The following is a 20,430-nucleotide window of genomic DNA, read 5'->3' on the forward strand; positions in this document are numbered from 1 at the left end:
ACGCCCCCCCCCCCCACGGTCACCCGACCACCCGTGTTTGAAATCCGTAACGCGCATAAGGCGAGGGCGCGCGAGCGCGAGCCCCATTGGCCGAGCGCGGGCGCGCGATGCTCACCATGCGCCGCTCCCATTGGTAGGAACGGCCAATGGGGGTGGGGGTAAGGGTTATGCGGGGGATGCTTGGGCCGATGCGGTGTGGAAAATGTAATAGAGCCACTGTGGGGGGTGGGGGGGTTGGTGGCGGTGCCTTCAGTGGTGAGAATCCGCCCCGCGCGCCTTGCGGGGAAGGAGGTTTTTATTTTTCTGTTATTATATTTTAATTTTATTTAACCTTTTTTTTCTCTTAAAAAATTTTTTCGAGGTTTTTAGTTTACGAAAACAACCCCCCCCCCCCCGCGCAAATCTTGGTAACGATGAGTTTCTCGGGCTGCCCGCACGTGAACAGCTTCAAGCAGGAGCCGTGGCGGCAGAGTGTGCGCATGCTGTACCAGTGGTTCGTGTGGTGTGGACCCGTGGACGCGAGGCGGCGGAAGGCGAGTTCTTGTTGCGACGCTTTCGTTTAACATTGTTGCGCTTCGTATCGCTTACGTTTGTGTGCGTGTGTGTGTTACACAGCCTTCCCCCCCACACGCCTCGTGTGTTGTTGTTGTTGCTGTTGTTACAGTGCACACGCTGGGATTTTTGATTTGGGGGGTGGGTGGACATCTGCGGGCCCGCCGCGCGTGTGGCTTTTACAAAGCGGCGTGAATCTCACCAACAACAACAACCCAACAACAACAACCACACAACAACAACACCAGCAAACACCAACAACCGCCAACAACCGCCGCCACCAACCAACACCACTAACCGACACCAACCAACCGACACCACCAACATCACCAACCAACACCACCAACCAACACCACCACCAACCAACACCACCAACACCACCAGCAACCACCAACACCACCAACCACCAACACCAACCACCAACCACCAACCAACACCAACACCACCACACCACCAACACCACCACCAACACCACCAACACCACCACCAACACAACCACCACCAACCACCAACAACCACCAACACCACCAGCAAACACCATCACCAACGTCAACCAACACCACCATCACCAACACCACCACCAACCACCACCAGCAACAACCACCACCACCAACAACCACCGTTGTTGCTGGTTGTTGATCGCTGTTTTGCTACTGAGGATGCGGCGTCGTTCTGCGTTAATTGCAGGCCTCGAGTGAAATCGATTTAACTCGTTTGGCTGTTGCTGCTCGCCTGATCATCCGTGTTGGCCCCACATTTGGATGGATGGTGCATGCAGGGAATCGCTTTTGTTTTATAATTAGTTTAGTTGTTTACGTCGCAAGCCCTGCGTTGCGTTTATAAAGCGCGTTTGATTGACGTCTGTGTGGGGTGGGGAAACGCTTTATGGCTCATCGGATTCCTCCAATATAAACAATAGTGCAGCGTTGCGATTATGATATTGCTGCTAAGGATGTATTTGCTTGGTTCTGCATTCAAGTCAGCGTGGCCTTATAACCCATTACCTTTTGCTTTGTAAGCCCTCGATTTGTTTAAATCGTCAGAATCCGCTCGTTGTTGGTGGGGGTTTTTTGTATGGGTATCGATGTTGTCACTGGATTATGGCTACTGCTTAGGGATAATTGTTTTTATATTTTGGTTGCACACTGCCAGGTTTTGTGTGTGTGTGTGGTGCGATTGGCTGGTGTTTACATTTTCAGTGGTTGGGGTTTTTTTCTTACCTTTGCTTTGATCGGTGCTGTTTATTTGCGTTAAAAAGGGGGGTTGCGAAATCGATAGGGCGTGTAAATAAATAAACGATGCCATTGAAAATGAATCGGTGGGCCAGGAGATGTTGACATGTGCTTTATGCTGGAATACTTGTATAAAATATGGAGTTAATGAGCAAAAGTAACTGTATTTGATAACTGTTCACTTATCAAATACTAAGTTAAAGATTTGCGTTGAGTTTAGGGTTCTTTTCCCAAGTAAATGGTGTCTGAGTAAAACGGGGTTTGCATTATTTTTTAAAGTGAAGATTTATAAACAAACGATCCTTCGTTTAAAAATGCATCCGCAACAGGATCTGTGTAGTCGCATATCGTCATTGAATGTATGAATCCCTAAATAGAGACGTTGTTTTCAATGCTTGTAACCATTGAATCCAGCACACCTGTTTGCTAATGAAGTCGTTTAGCATAAATGATAAATAACAACAACAATTATTATCTACCAGACTTAAAACTAAACCTACTGGCCCAAAGGCAAAATAAACGTTGTGTACACGGCGTTTTTAATCAAAACAATCTTCACCTACGCAGTACTGCGTTTGAAATCTTGATAACTGATTGGTAGGCAATACTATAAACTCCACACCTTATCAGTGCCCTACCTTATTGCAAACCAATTCAGGCCTAATTGGTCACCCCGTGCCCTTATAAATCTCAACGTTCATCCTACAAAATCCCATCACAAGGGAGATACACAGACACAATTATTAGTTTTGTCCCGTATTGTGAAACGGCTGTACGCCTTGTGGACATGAAAACTCAATTTCCGTGCACAAGAACACGGGTTAAACCGTATGGGTTGATGGCTATGGACTACTCTGAAAATTGCAAGACAGATTAGGGTTAATTGTGACAGTAAAACAACAAATATGTTTGTAGTTATACGCCAAAACCATCCGTCGCCCTTGTACAACGTGGTACAGTACAGCACTGTACAGCATTGTAGTTGCAGCATCGTGCTATGCCATCCGTGTCTCCATTTGTTAATTGGTTGTCGATGAACGGGGACACCTTGTGGTGTGTGGAGATGGGCTATGTTGTAGCCCTGGCATATTGCACGTGTATATTCCACCCACCCATCCCCCCCCCCCCAACAGAGGGATGTGCTGGTAAGAGACATTAGTCCATAGAAAATAATTCTGTGAGATGAAAGCCAGAAGAACATCCTTATGGAGGCAGACCCGTGCATGAATATTACACAATCGTTGTACTCGTTTATATATCGTATTAGTAGTGTCTGGTCTGCGTGGGTTGTTTTTTTGCTCCTCCAACTACTGTATAATAATCGTCATCGGCCACGATCGATCCCACGCCGCTCGCTTTGAAGGCTTCCCCCCCTCCAGGCCGACGCAGACACACTGTTACTAATCAAGAGCTCATTGGTGAACCCATGCACACAGCTTGCTCATGCATTGCAGAGTCGTGTGTATGCATAATGACACACGGTGTGGTGTTGGTGGTGGTTGTCGTTGCTGCTGCTGCATACGTAACGTCCGATTTACAGCTTGACGAAGACCTGGGCTCGAATCTCGGCGGTCCCTCTCGTCATTCCGAAGCACCATCCAGCCGACGACGACATCGCTGCCCGTCTACCGCGATTTCATCATTGAGAATCAGGATATTTATTTACGCTGGAGGAATCCCGATGAGCCACAAAGTTCTACTTCGCAGATGTCCGCGTGTATACGTTGAGGCAGTAACAGCTGTAGCTTGCGTTTAACATCGGCTCACAGTGGCCTGCCTAAACTCCTGGCTCTGCTTTTAATTCGACTCTGCTTTTGCCGCACGGCTCACGATTCCGCTACGAGCGAGCCACCGTGGTCGAAGTGGACATCGTCGTATTTTGCGGCATCATTTGAGTTGGCCCGCATATCGCTGGTGCGCTAAACGCGTACCCAAATAGAGATTCGCGTGGTTTGTACGTACTGCCACACAACAACTGTGTCGGTCGATAAACTCCATTGCGGTATTCACGCTTTTGACACCGCCGCAATGAAGCTGTTGTACCACCCAACCTACCCGTAATCGCGTTAGTCTCTGCGATAGATTTTTTTTATTTTAACCATCCAATGACTTGGCAAGTACGGTGGGGTGAGTGTTAGGACTGAACGAGATTTCAGAAGCCATGCATGTTCAATATTGTGGTATTCATAGGTGGTTACGGACAGGTTCCGGGTAAGGTACAGCGCTTGTTTACATGACCAAGCGCGTGAATAATAAATACATGAAATGTGCGCAACAAATCCGACTGCAGAACCATGTCAGTTTGGCCACTCGTTACATTCAACAATTGCAGTCTCATCTTTCAATATCGACACATGCTGCCACCAGGACGTGCAGTGAGTGTACCGGGAGAACTCTGGATTGAATTAGCCTTCAATGACTTTGTGATAGGACTGGAGCGCTGTAATGTATATGCCAGTATGGGACGGTTGTAGCACTGACAGCTTCTACGCAACCGACTGATGTGTGCATGTCAGGAGACGCAAGCCACAGGGCTCCATCTCCTAAGATGCCCTGCAGCACCACAATGCTACTCCTCAAGATTTTGGCAAATGCCAAAACCAGAAGCGGTGGCCTGTGCAGAATTATGGGGAAAAGACCGTATAGGTTGGACAGGAGACACGTCGAAAGAGGCAGAAGACCGACAGCTACCCGTCGATGTCCGTTTTTCCGAATTCAATTATACGTTTCTGGTAACAGACGTGGGTTAGAAAGTATCCGAGACTATGCGTATACATGCTCTTTCATCCCCGTTTAAATCACCGTCGGCTGTGTTCGCCTAGCAGCGGGGTACATCGGTGGATTGAGAATGTGGCGTTAGGTGGGGTAAATCGTAGGAATGGTGGTGCAGTGGTTAAGCACTCTGCGCTATGATTCCGGCTACCTGAGTACAACTATGACGTGGCAAACCAGCCTGGTGAAGTATGGTCAAACAGCTCTTATGACCGGCACAGCGTGGGGGGAGGCATTCATCCAGCATTTGATTGATAAAGGTGAAGTATTTGCTGCCCCTTTAGAGCCCATTTATAAACGCTCCGTGTGGCATGCTGCTGTACCGTGTCAGGGTGTGAGTGATTGGAAACATGCAGGTTATGGACCCCGCAAAGGGTAAGTGCAGGCAAATGATACACATCTCATTTAAATGGTCACTCATTAATGGCACGCAAATCGCCAACGATTATAATAACTGCTCCCAGATGGAGGCTACGCGATAACAGCACGAACTTCGAAAATCATTCCTTATGCATATAGTAGACAATATGTCCAGATATCCGAGTAATCGAGTTTAAATAAAGGAACACAGGTGTCGCCAATGAGCTGTGACAAATTCTGTTGCACGATGATCCGAACAATAGGCTCTTATGCAAGGGCAAGCGCAAGGAGAGATGCAAGCACGCGCGTGGATGCGCACACACACACACGCGCCGATAAAGGAACGCACGAATGCACTCGCGTATGCACACGCACGGCTGGACAGGAGCGTGTACGCACGCGTGTATGGCTGCCGTGTGCTCGTTGTAGCTCTCGTTTCTCTAACGCGTGCTCGTCTTTTTGTTCGTGTGGACGGACGCCCCCCCCTCCCCCTTGGCCCTGCAGGCCCGTTCGTGCGTGTGCCACTTGTGCGGCGCCCACTTTGGCCGCCTGCACGCCTGCCTGCACTGCATCTACTTCGGCTGCTTTGCGCGTCGCCACATCCACGAGCACGCGAAGGCCAAGCGTCACCCTCTGTGTGAGCACCGCGGGCGGTCTCGGGGCGTGTGCGCCACGACGAGACGGGGGTGCTTTGTACCCTGCCGTCACCAAGTAGGTCCTCCCCAAGTGGGACCGTGACGGAGAGTTGTGCTCCACGTTTGCCAAGAATAATCTTCCGGCCGTCGACCGACGTGGCCGGTTGTGATTACCGGCGAAACGTCGTACTCGAATTGTTAATGTTGTAAATTTACTCCCCAACACACCGCTGTGCTGGCATGTTTTGTTTACGTGACAAAGCGCACATTCATTGGTTGTGTCAGGTGGTGACGGGTTTCGCGACATATCTATATTTACGCGATCTAACCCAAAAAAAATCTCCATTAGGGATAATATTGGTCGCAAAGCCTCCGCGTTTGACCAATCTTGTTAGGTTTTACTCATGGCCACATTTGTCAGAAGTGCGTTTGCCATATATCGGTCCACTGGAGGAGCTCCCCTGCTGGTGATTGCTGCTGGGGACCCTCCACAGTCTCGAAGGCCAATCGTTTATTGAGATCATATATACGTTGTTTTGGCGAGGAGCAGTGGGAAGTGGTGAGCGCACTTCACTTTGACCGCAGAGACCTGAGCTTGAGTTCTGGCCATGGCTAACATCGGTAGGCAAGTAATAATGGAACCGGTCCCCGGGCCCCCCCCCCTTCACTCGCCTGCACTTAGCAGCATGGTGAAGTATGATCACACAACGCCCCGTGACTGACATGTCAAGTGAGGCCTTCGTCCAACAGTGGATTGACAAAGGGCTGTAAATTCTTCTAATAGATACTTTTTTTTTTACGTGACTTTGAATACAGTAATTTTCACCCATCGTTACTTTACCAGAGGTCAAGTGAACGTCTGCCCACTTGAGTTCGATTGGTGTCGGTTGCATGAGGGGCGCCGGTTTGTACAGAGCCATAAATAAGGGGAGCCCCTGTGTGGATGCCGCAACACTGCTCGTGTTAACCGTAGCCCTGCTGTAAGCACACGGTTGGCATGCACCCGGCGCTCTGCAGGTCCACCGTGCCACATTTTGTGCTTAAAGCAGGACACTGGTGCTTCTAGTCCTCAACATCAAGTGGATTATATTAGGGGCCGTCCATAAATGACGTCACGCACCTGGGGGGGGGGGGGTCAGACATTTGTGACGATGGGGGGGGGTTTGAGAAATGTGACGTCACATCAAAATGCGCAACTTTAAATAAATATAGACAACACGTTATACTTAATTAAATATACTTTTTAATAAATGTTTTCTCCTACAACATCATAGTGCAGCACCACATTAAATACGCACTACAATGACAATAGTTTAAAGCGATTTGAAGCATGTTTTATTTTTGGTGGGGGGGGGGGCAGAGCTTTGTGACGTCATAGGGGGGTCTGACTTTTTGTGACGAAGGGGGGGGGGGTCAAAATTGTCCAAAATCGCGTGACGTCATTTATGGACGGCCCCTTAGCTGTTTTTCTTGGCATCGGCGTAAGACAACATGCTACCCCGGTGTACTTAAGCTTTGACTGGAGCATGACTAGTTTTCCCTCCCTGCAGTTTAAACCGTTACATCTTAATGTTTTGTCCTGTGCAGGCTCTGTGTGCCTAGAATTGCAGACCTATTTAGAAACTATTGCTGCATCAGCACTGCATGGTACAAGATTGGATGTCACTTTTGTAACTTGTGCGCGAATGCTGTTTGAGATCAGCGTGCCCTCGGCACCCGTTTTATGTGCGTGTACGTGTGTGTGTGTGTGCGCGTGTGCAGCGATGGATCTGTACCACGGCACGGTGTTCTGCCTGCTGTGCCAGGACTACGTTTACGACCGAGACCTGGAGCTCGTGTCTCGGGAGGAGCAACGGCGAGCGTGGAGGCTGCAAGGTACACGCGGAATACCCAATGCGCACACACAGCCGCACATTCGAAGGTTTGGGTAGATGCCATATAATTTCTGTAGTCAACTCCAGATAAACTCGAGACACCGATCCTCTTCCCTTGCAGGCTTCGGAGATCGCTACATTGGCTGGGAACCCTCACGCCGAGAGCTCGAACTCCTCAAGCAGAACCCCAAGCGGCGGAAAATATCAGCAAATTGCACCGTCGGTGTGTGTGCGCACTGGAATGAGCAGTTACCCGTGCAAACCGCGTGGCTGGTGCGGGGGAAAACAACTCTGTTGAAGCGCAGGCGGCTGCGTGCCGCTCACGCCGGCGTGCCCACATGTGCCCGCGTGTGCTCGCGTGCAGGTTTGCGTGGGCTGGTGAACCTGGGCAACACGTGCTTCATGAACTGCATCGTGCAGGCGCTCACGCACACGCCTCTGCTGCGAGACTTTTTCCTGTCGGATCGCCACCGCTGCGGCATGCCCAGCCCCGAGGCCTGCCTCGTGTGCGAGATGTGCCGCCTGTTCCAAGAGGTCGGTACCTCCCGCACCGTACGGATGCGCGTCCCGCTCCAGAAACCGCAGCCGTGAACCCCGCGCAGGCAACGTCCCCCATTGCTTTGCTGCTTTGCGTCGGGTTGGCGCGGTTGTGCTGTACAGCCCTCCGATTGTGTTTTCAGGGCTGCGCTGCCTCTTGTTTAGAAACGGTGTCTTGACATGTTGCTCCGCGTGCTGGGGAGCTTCTTCAGCGACCATAATTGAGCTCCGATCAATTCCCGAAGAAGCCCCAAGCGACGTGGAGCAAAAACGTCGTACGTCGTCGCGCTGAACAACGCGTGGAGCAACTCGGAACACGTCGGAGAGCTTATCCTCCCCGATGCTTTGTTGAGGTTTCTCCGAAGCCGTACTTTTGCTGACACGCGACGCGGCGTTTGGGGGCGGGGGGTGTCGGGGGCCCGTGTGCCGTGCGCGCTGTCCACCCCTGCAGTTCTACTCGGGGTTCCGATCGCCGCACATTCCGTACCGGCTGCTGCACCTCGTGTGGACGCACGCACGCCACCTCGCCGGGTACGAGCAGCAGGACGCCCACGAGTTCCTCATCGCCGCGCTCGACGTGCTGCATCGACACTGCAAGGGTGCGTGGCGGCGGCACGGGTGGGGGGGGGGGTCGTGTGCCGCTTGGGCGCGCGCGCGCGCGCGCGCGGGCGTTGGTAGCGCAAGCAAGGGTACCCGCCGTTTTGTCTCGTACCGATTGCTCGGTGTCAATGCAGAAAGTGAACTGTTGTACTCCGGATTTTGCACGGTTGGCAATGTACGGTGTGAAAGAAGATCGACATCGTGTAATAAAACATGAAACGTGTTACTCATTCCGATTAGCACAGTTGGTTATGTACAGTGCGAAAGAAGTTAAAGATACATACAATTATGGAATTTGACCTTTCAATGACAGTGCATTCTGGGGTTTGATGGCCGTTCTTTTCTTGCATAGGTAACAGCTGTTTAAATTGTAGCTCGCGCTGCGTCTGTCTCTCAAGGTGATGCCAATGGGAAGAGGTCAAACAACCCCAACCACTGCAACTGCATCATTGACCAAATCTTCACTGGTGGCCTGCAGTCTGACGTCACCTGTCAAGTGTGCCAGTGAGTGAGGACCATGATCCCTTGCCACCCTCACTGCATATGTACTTTGTACAGGGTGGTCCAGTTGTCTTGTGACTCCCCCTTCCACCACCCCAGCCCCATTTAATTCTCTAAGGTTTACAGCATTTTAAGTAAGGTTTATTTGAAACAGAAATTAATATTCAAAGGAAAAAAATGGGGATCAATGAATTGGAGTTTATAAGACATCTAGACCACTCTGTACACCGTCTATGTAATATCACATTTGTGCGTTTTAGTGGAGGGTTGTAATTAAGCGACACAATTTTCTTAACGTTCTTTGAACATCTCAATACGGTATCCACAATTTAACCTTATGGCGTGACCCCGGCGCCCCGAATAAACGGAAGTCAAAATCATAATTTATTTCTTTTTGACGACTCCGTCCCACCCCGCACAAATGCCGCGACCCACCAGAAATCAATCCTCTCGTTCTTCACCAAGCACCCGTCGTTGCCAAAATTGCCGTAGTCATAAACAAAACTTCGACACTTTGACTAGCGCATCGTGTGGAGCTCGTCAAGAGGAATAGTTTGCCGTATCGTTCGCCTTCAACAGACAGAAAATGACGTCGCAATGCAGTTTATGCGAGAGCCGGGGGCTTATGGGACCCCGGGGTCCCGCCATGAGGTTCAATTGATGGGTGTGTTGGTGCACACGTGTCAATACAGCACTTTGAGGAAAGTATTTGCGAGGCCAAATGGATTTGTGAATCCATCCGTGTGGAGCTTTGAGCGTTTGTCGCATCTTCTGTGCGGCAGATTTTCCTACAAGCACTCCGTTTCCTTCGACTTGCAATGTGCCTCCTTCAAAGGGAATTGGCAAAAATGTTCCAATGCAGAAGACCCTCCTATAAAATCACTTTTGAGACTTCAGCTTTCCTGCGTAAAAATGTATTCTTATAGCGTTACATTAGCCTTACGTTCAGATATTAATCTTGCTTTCGTAATTTTTTTTCAGTAATTTTCCATTTACCAAAGTGCCAAACAATTCTTATCCGTGCACCAAGGTGTCAATTCACCACTGTGGTTTGATCGTACTAATGGGAGGATGTTTGCGTGCGTTTGCGCGTGTGTGTGCAGGGGCGTGTCCACCACCATAGACCCCTTCTGGGACATCTCCCTTGACCTCCCGGGCTCCTCTTCACCTTTCTGGCCGCTCAGCCCCACAGCTGAGAGCGGAATACCCAACGGAGGGGGGCCTCTCATCCCTGCGGGGCCGACCACCCTCAACGACTGCTTGCGCAGGTACGAAATAAGTACAAAGATAAACAATGATCCCACCCCCTACCGTGTAGTCTTAACAGATTGTTAGGGCAAGTGCACGGCACACGAGGGGTTGGGTGGCCAGCACCGCATCCGGCCGCCTTGGTCTCCCGAGTGGCGATGTTAACACACCACACCATCTACTCCTTTGAGTCTGAGTCGACCTAAGGGAGGCCCAAGAACGGTTCATATTCATCACTGGTATTGACCACGAGTGGCAATCGAACCTGGGTCGTCGGGTTTGTAGCGCAGTGTTGTAACCGCTGCGCTACCGCTCCAGACGCGCAAGTTCACACGCACACAGCTTGCCCGCGTGTGTACACAGTTTCCTCTTTACCCCTGTACAACCAGGCCATGCCAGGGTTGAGCCTAGGCGGTCTGGAGCGGCTCAAGAGGCGCCTGGATGTTTTTCCACTGCTGAACCCGAGCCGTGCCGCTGATTTCGCACACATACTGAACGAGTTTATTAACCCTGACCTTTTGACCCAGCTTGGCCCATAGCCAGATTTAGGCCAGAGATTCACCGTTTGGTTGTGGCTCGGCACCCCAATTGGCCAGTGGAAAGCCACCCATACTGCGAGGGATTCTCGCTTGCGCGGCTGTGATATGCCAGAAGAAACAAGGGTCCGAGTGGACTGCCCCAAGGGATGTCAGGGCCTCCCTTGAGCAGCCTACATAGAGACCTTCTCTGGTCTGACACTGGTCATAGAAGGCCATAGAAAAGGCTGTCTCTCGTGGAGGTCAATCGGTTTCAAAGACTGCATATATAATTATCACAGTCCTGTTTTGTTTGCATCTTTTGCCATACGCGTGGTTAATGCAGACTCGGTTCCTTGCAAAGGTATCTATTTGGTGTGTGAACCTCTTAACACCTGTTTTATTGCCAGAAAGCCTCAAACCTATTCTTATCTTTCACATAGAGACACGGCCTTCATCAGTTGACATCGTCCACAGGTTCACCCGGCCGGAGCATCTTGGCAGCAGTGCCAAGATAAAATGCAACGGCTGCCACAGTTACCAGGAGTCCACCAAGCAGCTCACCATGCGGAAGCTGCCGATTGTCGCCTGCTTTCACCTCAAGGTATCTCACCCCCCTGCCCCACCGCAAGGGAGGGCGCCCCAGTCAAGACGTTTCGTAGCTGCTTATGTCCGCTCGTTGTAAGATCGGGTGTCTGCTAGTAGGCATAACAACACAACCTGGCGCTACTGCCAAGTGAAACATCTCAAATTGATGGTGCAACTCTTTGCCTTTGCCCAGGCTCCTTCGCTTTTAACCATGGTCCTTATATCGATCCTTAACTTAATCCAAGACATTACCGTACATTCGTTTAATCCTCCTCAATCCATTTTCTTATCCGAACGCTAACTCGGTTTGCATGTACCAGTACACATTTCCCCCCCCGAACACTTTCCGAGCCTTTTTGGCCATTCAACCGCGATATAATTCCTTGTGTGTGGGGGTGGGCCTTAAGCTGCATTTGAAACACTGCGTGTGCGCGAACATCACTCGTTATGTTCATGAGATGCACAGAGATGAACTCACGATGAAAACGAGTTGGAACAAGTGTATTGAAATGTAGCACGGCTTGAAAAAGCTTTGCACACGACCCTTTTGTTTCGCCAACAATGCAAAGTGGCTAGCGGGGCAGAGAGGGAAGCGGTAATTGTTTGTCGAAGTCGCGTTCACATTGCCGTGCACTTGACCGTCCTTGCAGTTTGGCCGGCCGCTCGTAAACAAAACAAGAGCAAAAAAACGCGTCGCCACGTTGGTGGGAAAGTGCGCTGGAAGTTTGGAAGTCAATTGGTGATTTTTTTTTTCGTTTTACGGTTACATGCATACGCACGCTAGAAACAGTCAAACATACAAGCGACCTCTTTTCAGCGGACGTCATCTATAAACGTTACGCAATTATCCAGTTATTTTTGGCCCCGAATGACTTTGCGGACAGTAATTGTGCCGACACGCTGACCCTGTTATTTCACATTTCATATGCAGACGGCAGTGTCTTGGCTAGCCTTGACAACTTGACTTTTTGCACCGTGCATTCAGGGTTACTAATCTTGCTGAGCACGATGACTTTAAACGAACTTTCTCATTTACTCTGGAAATTTACAGCCTTAAGAGCCTGCATGTCACTTGTCAAATGTCTAACTCTCATCATAATTTTCTACTTTTCCTTTAGAACACGCTAACATTAGACACTTCCCTGGAACAATTACGTTTCAAGCGATACAGCGAAACTTCAGGAGCTGACACCCCTTGATGAAATCTGAAATAATTTGTTCCACTTTTTTCTTTTAGGGTGGTAATAATAATGTGGCTTTGTAACGCAGAATGAACTCGCATAAAAAATTTATTGACGCGCCCATGGTACAATAACCGTGAATCGATTACTGTAGAATATTGTAGTTTGTTAGGTTTAATGCTACATCTACACAGTGCTTTGCATGGCTTTGATTTTAGCCTCAACTCAATATAGCCCCGACTATTATTTTTCTTACCCATCTCATTTTGGCTGGAGTGCTGAGGAATGTCGTTTGCCATAACTCAAGTCGTGGGGTACCTGGTCCGAATAACACAGCTGGCTACGTACGGTGCGAAAGAGGTTCAACGTACCTATAATGCGCCTGTGAATCTCTACTGACCGGAGTACCTGTCGCCTGCTCCCCGTGCCTGCTTGTGCCTCTGTGTTGTTGCCGTTGGCCTGCGGACCGGCAGAGGTTCGAGCATTCTGCCCGGCTGCGGAGGAAAATCTCCACCTACGTGTCCTTTCCGCTGGAGCTCGACATGACGCCCTTCATGGCTTCCAGGTCTTTCGTCTGTCCTCCTGTGTGCCTTCACAAATTTGATTCGATGCCACGGTGGCTAGGAGATGTTACCTACCTCGCCTGGTATACAGGAGGTTGTGGGTTCGATCCCGACCCTGATGGTGCCTGTATATTTGAAGTTTGCATGTCTCTCTCCCTGTGGTCGTGTGGATTTTTCTCCGGGTCTTTCCGGTGTTTCCCTCCACATTTAGAGTATTTGGCTGCTATCAATTTCCACGTGATAAGCCACTTTGTTGACCTATCATTTGTGGCCAGGTCGCTTCTGAAAAAGAGCTATACAGCTCAGTAGGCCTTACCGAGTAAAATAAAAAGTTTCATTTGAATAGATTGTGACCGATTTGGAAGGAGTGGGGTACGATGAATTGTACAGCGCAACGGGGGGGAGGGGGGGCATTGGCTTACCAGGCCCTTCCCCGCAGCGTCGCACTCTCAGTGCTGTCAGACAAACCGCACTCCTGCTCATTGCGTAACCCTGCACGTCGACTGCATGTGTCCCTACGGGGAGGCGCGGGAGGCGCCGGCAGGCAACTTGTCAGAAACGTTCATCTCACCAGAGCACACCGCACCAGTGGAAATCCATTGAACGCCACTGGATGTACTGGATTTGAATGACTATAACAGCAGTTCTTAAAAGTAAATGTACATTTTTGTTGGGTCATGTGGCTGCTCGTACATTGTATGCACACACTCACAGGGTGCGTGAATACCCGCTTGAGCGCTACGTTCGGTTGTTCGGCACGCGTGTATACTTGCGGAGACGTTGTGCCCGTGCCCATCTGGGTTTTGGTTTGAGTCCACAAGCACAGCCTCTTGTGATGACCACGCGTGTAGAGCCACGCTCTGTGTGTTGATCGTGCTGTGTGTTTTGTACAATTCCAGCAAGGACAGCAGAGTGAACGGCCAGTACCAAACGGGAGAGAGCACCAATGAAAACAAGTGCGTATACACTTGCAGTAACCAGGCAGTGCTGCGGGCATATCGTGCACAACATCTGCAATAATCTCATCATTACACTTTGCAAAAGTATTTTTAGATCGTGATTGTCATTGCTCGTTTGGTGAGATGTTCATCAAATAACAAACTCGATGTAGCCAACCGTGTTAAATGTTCAACAGCTATCATCTTCTTGGTTCTTTCGGTAAAGTCACGTAGAAGGGAAGTAATAAAATAATAAAAATAAAACATAATTATGTTTTATTTTTAATTTAAATAAAACATAATTATGTTTTATTTTTAATTAATTTTTATTATTTTATCACTTCCCTTCTACGTGACTTTACCGAAAGAACCAAGAAGATGAATCCCTGCAGTCACGAAAGCTTTAAATCGAAATTTAACAGCTACCATGTTTTCAAGAGTAACTGACGCCATGGCACTTAAGTCACGATGTTGGTATGTATAGTTTCAGTGTCGCCATTAGCTACGTGCGTTATTTACGTTACGGGTTGTAATCGAGAAGGACTTGAGGGCTTATTATAACCGAGTGAACTGCACTTGAAGAATGTTTAAATAATGTTCACTCATACGAACAAGTATTGCGAAGCACAACAGAAATATGAAATGAAATGACAAAGTCACGGCAAACTGATCATCTCTACAACTTGATATTTAACATGTGAACCTTACCGCGCACATAAAAGCCGCGACCCACCAGAAATCAATCCTCTCGTTCTTCACCAAGCACTCGTCGTTGACAAAATTGCCGTAGTCACAAACAAAACTTCGAAACTTTGATTAGCGCATCGTGTAGAGCTCGTCGAGAGGAATAGATTGCCGTATCGTTGGCCTTCAACAGACATGAAATGACGTCGCAACGCAGTTTATGCAAGAGCCGGGGGCTTATGGGACCCCGGGGTCCCGCCTTAAGGTTCATATCATGAAAATTGATAATTATCTGGCAACCCTTGTTATGACCAGTATCAAGGCCTTGGCATCCCGACTTGCAGGATTGCGATGTTGTATGGCACATTATTAAACTATAAACATGTTTCCTTAAATAAGACATTTTGGGCTATTTCAATTTCACCATAATCCGCAAAAATCTGTCACGCCATCTGCAGTTTGAAAATAAGTTTCAAATTTGCCGTGATAATTGAAATGTCCGAGCCATGTCAGAATTGCTGTGATGGAATTGGAAGATGTTTTTTTAATTTAAACCTTGGCCACGTTCAGTTGCATAATTTTAGTTGAGCTCTTTCTTACTTCTCATGATATTCACAGTGGATATTGTACACAGGCTATACAGTATTCTCCAGATAATGAGATGTACTCTTTTTTTCCCCCCTTTTATTTTCAAGTAAAATTTGGGGGTAGTGTCTTTTAATGCAGTAGGTGTGTGTGTACTTGCATGCCACCAGGTTTGTAACAACTCAATTGACACCAGTCACAAATTAGGGTGCGTTGAGCCTTTCCGGATAGCCTTAGAATCTGGGGGAACGCGTGAGCAAATCGGTTTATGGTAACGGTAAGTTCAACCGTCATTGTCTTGCAGACACAGCACTCGGCACAAGTGCCTTAGCCATTTGAATTATATTCCATTGTAGAAAAGTGCGCACTTAATTTTTTTGTACGCCTAAATTACATGGGAAGTTAAGTACATCTTCAAATTTGAATGTCACAACAGTTGAACTTGACGTGTACCATGTACAGCAAAACTTCCTAAGCCAGATTTCAGAGTAAGCCAAAAAGGCAATCCGAAATAATTAAATACATATTATACAACGGCAAACCAGAAAAGCTCTCAACCCCAATTAGTCTGGCTTAGAGAGATTTTACTGGAATTATCGTGTGGGTGCCGTGCGGCAGCTGGGAGTAGAGAAGACTCGGGAGTAAAAACAAACGCGGGTGTGATGCCAGTAAATTGACAATGATACAAAACAGATGTCCAACATGTTTTATTGTGTGAAGCCAAATCGGGGTGGAGGGGGAGGGATGTGTGTGCGAGTCTTGCAAACTGTTCCATTGTCCGAAGAACTCTTCATTCCCCATCGGTCCGCTCAGCAGCGAAGATGGATTTGAACGATGTGCTGCTTGTTGTATACCAGTTTCACCACTTTGTTCATATCCCTACACTTTTTAAGTCCGATGAAGCTCACACTCCGGGGAAATGGGTAGACACTGGAGGTTGTTGGCAGGCAGGCGCCTCTGAGCCCGCGGTGTTGGCTGTTTTTGCCCGGCGTGCAGGTACTCTCTGTTTGCGGTGGTGAACCACCAGGGCACGTTGGAGAGCGGCCACTACACCAGCTTCATCCGTCTGCACCGCGACCAGTGGTTCAAATGCGACGACGCCGTCATAACGCGCGCCAGCGTCACCGATGTGCTCGACAGTGAGGGGTGAGCGAAGGGACGGGGGTCGGACGTGTGTCAAGCGTTCTAGGGCGGTCACTTGGCGGAACTGTGTGTGGCACCTTCGCCGCTTGTTGCAAATGAACCAAAACTGCCGTCTGCTTTAGTAGAAGGTAAAGATGCGGCGACAATATTCAAAAAAAGATTAGGCCATGTGCTTGCATTTGCAGCAAAACACACCGCTGTGTGTGGACCTCTATGGAGATTTGGCTGCCGTACCCACTGGGGCCGAAGAGGTAACCAGATTGTATGTTTCATTGAACCTTTAAATGAAAAAAAACTCGGGTACGGGTAGTTGTCGTTTAAGGCGTTCCTGAAAAGTGCCGCGGTAAGCGAAAATTTCTCCATGAATAATGTTACGATAGCGTTTGGCGAGATACTATGTAGGCATGCAACGCACACAGTGAGGTTGCGGAACAACTGAGGGTACACCGCTACGTAAGTGCACCGTTCTGCGTGCTGCATGAATCCACTCAGGAGTGACACAGTACACGGACACAGATGGTGGTGGTTTGGAGAGGTCTTCATTTAGCATTGGATTGACCATAGCTGAGGATGACAATGAATGACATGCACTTTGTGACTGTGTTCCCAGCTACCTGCTGTTTTACCACAAGCAGATCCTGGAGTACGAGTGACGCTTCTGCGGCACACGTGGGTGGGGGGGGGTGAAGTGTTGCCCCCCACTCCCCGCACTGATTGACAAGGCTCCCGGCCCAAACGCCTCCCCCCTTGCTAGTGCTCGCGAGCTGCATGTCCCACGGAGACCTCTTGCACCGCCGCCACACCGTCATTTCAATGTGGACCCCTGCAGCTGCTGCCTACCCCCTGAGCAGTCGCATGCATAGCGGAGGAAAATACGAGCCAAGCACGCTGCTGCTGCTGCACCACCATCAGCTCCTCATGTCTGCAATGTCTGTTATTTTTTTAACAGAGATTTTTATTTAAAAGTAAATGATCTGTGAGACACGGTTGTAGCGTCCTAGTCCCGATCGCAAACATCCGGCGCTCGTTGAATTCGCATCATGGATTACACCGAGGAGGCAGGGCCCCCTGGATTGGTCATGCGTGGAGCTTGCGATGAGATTCATCGTTGTAGCAGCTCCTGCAAACCTTTGCGGGACAACCACCCCCGGTCGCCAACCGATGCCCTGGGAACACCACCCATTGCTCTTGAACGTGACGCGATAACGCCTCACCGCGTTGGCAGCGACAGTTTGTACATATTTTTTTTTCCCCAACTAAAGCATACTTTGAAGATACTTGTGTTGATGCCTTGTTTTGTAGTTTTTTCCATTTCGGGGATTTAAATGTATAAGGAAGAGGGGTCGTTTTTCGTGCTCGTGGTGCGCACGCGCGTAGATGGAATGCACTTTCTCCCTCGGGTGATATAATGAAGTCCGTGGACGCAAGTGTAAACTTGGTGGCTTTTGAATGGACACCTGCATGTCACGATTTTTAAAGGCAGATATGCTGCGTTCTCCTGTAGGCTGTGAATTATTATCAAGGTCACTTCGTTGGCAAAAAACAAACAAACGTTTAAGTTTGTCGAAGGGAGATTTTTTTTTAAGAATCGTAAAATCTGCTCTGCACCCTACAGTACTGCGATTGACTGAAGTTTTAACTTCAGCATTAAGTGTTGAATAATTGTCGTATTAAAGCTGCTTGTAACCTGCAGTTGCTCAACAGGATCACTAATCGTACGAGCATGGAGTGATGCCAGGCGTACGCTTGCACGTCCCCATCAAATCCGACACGATGCCTTCGCGTTTGACTCGATCGAGGCTCTGGGAAGTTCCCTACAGATTTGAAGCTTTCGTGACTGCAAGGATTCATGCTCTTAGGTTTTTTCGGTAAAGTCACGTAGGTAAAAAAATACAATTTAAATTACTTGATACAGCAATCGTGCTGCGACGGTTCCACCTGAAGACGGAAGCTTGTGTTGCCTCTGAAATGTCGTGATTATTTTACTTTTATTAATTAAATTTTTTTACCTACGTGACTTTACCGAAACAACCTAAGAGTAAGTTCCCTACAGCCCCTCCACCAAAAGAAAAAAAATTACTTTCGAGCCAGCAACACACCCTACTCAAATCTTGTGGAGGTAATTCAATGTCCCCCAGGTTAACTTGTTTCTAAACACATACAAAGCGTACGTGTGTGTGTGTGGCTTACAAGACCTGGGGAGAGTCATGTTGGGTTTGTAAAGAGGCGGGTTAAGCGGCTGCTGGACTATGGTGCCATTTACAAGTCCAAGTGTCAGGTTTGAAATTATACTATTGTGCATATGTATATACACACAGTACTGGATATAAATGTGTAATGTGAAAAAAGTTGTCTTCAGTTGAGAACAGCATATTCAAAGTATGCACCGGGATTTGTTTTCAGATATTGTAACTGCCAATTGCCATTTCACGGTAAATTTATTATAAAAATATACTATTTGGTGCAGCTCCCACTAGTATGGTTTCCTCTAATTGTTACGATTACAACTTCTTTCAAGTGTCAATTCATGTGCAGGCTGATAAATTGAGGGAAAAAAAGTGTAAAATGAGGTCCAGTACTTTCTGCAAATATGATGGTGAATGTCATTCCACCTTGCCAGTGGGCGCCCTTGACACTAACGCGTCGCGACTTTTTGCCGTTTCACAAGTGTGCTCGACCGCGTGTTGGCAACGTTGTTCAACAATGTCACGTTCGACCTGGTGGGGGCACTTGTTGGTATATGACTCCTGGAGAGAAGTGTTCACCGTCTGAACCCAGAAGTGTTCACCGTCTGAACCCGATGTCTCTTTGACCCCCCCCCAGCCATCCCCTGTCCCCCGACATCCAGTCCCCAAGATTGGGGAATGAACGGTTTTGCCGAGAATTGAAACTCGAATCGGCCAATCTTCATCTCGGTGTTAAAGCCATGGGGGGGAAAAAACACCGCTGCTTTTTGTTAACGTTTATGTAAACAAAAATGTAAAAAGGGTGAATTGCAGCAATCTTGGCAGCGCACTTAAGTGGACCCCCTCCCCCCAATGTTAAATTTGACACGTGGCACACGTGACACAGAGGACAGAAGTCCTGTTTTAGGTTCTGCTAATGTACACTTGTTTTGAGACTCATTTAAATGTGCCGGCACGTGCAACATCAGTCTTTAAAAAAAATTGATGACAGACCACTGAGGGGAGTTCTTGGGATGTGGTGATAACTTGTGTTGTGGCTCTCCAAATGTCCCAACTACGGGTTGCGTTGGTTGCCTGTCACGCAACCTCGCCAATTGAGATCCCCCCCCCCTCAAAAAGTCATATGCTGGGCATCAAGTAGATGACTAAAATACATGCCTTTTGGAATGAAGTGTTTGACAGATTTTTAAACACGTATTAAAATAAAGTGACGGTCATAGTTCTGTAGAGTTTTTTTTTCCCATCTTGTTGCTGTTTTACATCGCGATTGCCTTACGGACAGCCCCTCCCGCCGATTTATTTACCTCCAGAAATGTAAATTTTAAAAAACATTGACTCCTACAGCACTTGCGGTGTTCACGAGGGGGCTGTATTGTTTTTGTTGTTGTTCAAGCAATCAAAATAAATTCGTCTGCTCCCTCAACACTGAACCAGATGTGCGGCAATCAACTTGGAAAAACGGTCGTGACCGCGCACTAAGTCGGCGAGGGCTCGCTCGCGTCGGAAGCCGTGCGGGACAGCGGGGTGACGCTGGGGAGAGCACCTGCCGTTGGACGCCGCTTGCTGGAAAGCTTTGAGCGAACCGAGGGAGTAGCAGAGCGTCTCGCCCGCACGGTCGCCCGCCTCTTACAGCGCGCCGAGCACGAAGTGTAGCGTGGAAGCTGCCCACGTTGCTCCAGCTGCCCCTTTAGTTTGCGGACATCAACAAAAACAGCACAACGCTGGGCACAACTGGG

At 48.7% G+C, this 20,430-nt stretch overlaps 1 protein-coding gene across 1 annotated transcript; it reads left to right on the forward strand.

The window, feature by feature from the left end:
- Positions 1–217: 217 nt before the first annotated feature.
- On the forward strand, positions 218–20,124 carry LOC133340597 (ubiquitin carboxyl-terminal hydrolase 22-like). Its single transcript, XM_061548950.1, has 13 exons — positions 218–533; positions 5,421–5,553; positions 7,313–7,426; positions 7,547–7,648; positions 7,790–7,959; positions 8,414–8,561; positions 8,961–9,066; positions 10,167–10,331; positions 11,304–11,430; positions 13,069–13,160; positions 14,058–14,114; positions 16,362–16,511; positions 17,119–20,124. The coding sequence occupies exons 1-13, from the start codon at positions 414–416 to the stop codon at positions 17,159–17,161; spliced, it is 1,527 nt and encodes a 508-aa protein (XP_061404934.1). The 5' UTR covers positions 218–413; the 3' UTR covers positions 17,162–20,124.
- The last annotated feature ends 306 nt before the right edge of the window (positions 20,125–20,430 follow it).

The sequence above is a fragment of the Lethenteron reissneri genome, chromosome 10, assembly GCF_015708825.2.
Source record: "Lethenteron reissneri isolate LAM-NWPU_2019-01 chromosome 10, ASM1570882v1, whole genome shotgun sequence".
NCBI classification, from domain to species: domain Eukaryota; kingdom Metazoa; phylum Chordata; class Hyperoartia; order Petromyzontiformes; family Petromyzontidae; genus Lethenteron; species Lethenteron reissneri.

What these genes read in the sequence shown, in the direction of transcription:
- LOC133340597 (XM_061548950.1), top strand. Translation starts at nt 414, where the DNA reads ATGAGTTTCTCGGGCTGCCCGCACGTGAACAGCTTCAAGCAGGAGCCG. An exon ending in TGGACGCGAGGCGGCGGAAG is followed by an intron (nt 534 to 5,420) that starts GCGAGTTCTTGT and finishes TTGGCCCTGCAG; the next exon opens with GCCCGTTCGTGCGTGTGCCA. An exon ending in ATCAGCAAATTGCACCGTCG is followed by an intron (nt 7,649 to 7,789) that starts GTGTGTGTGCGC and finishes GCTCGCGTGCAG; the next exon opens with GTTTGCGTGGGCTGGTGAAC.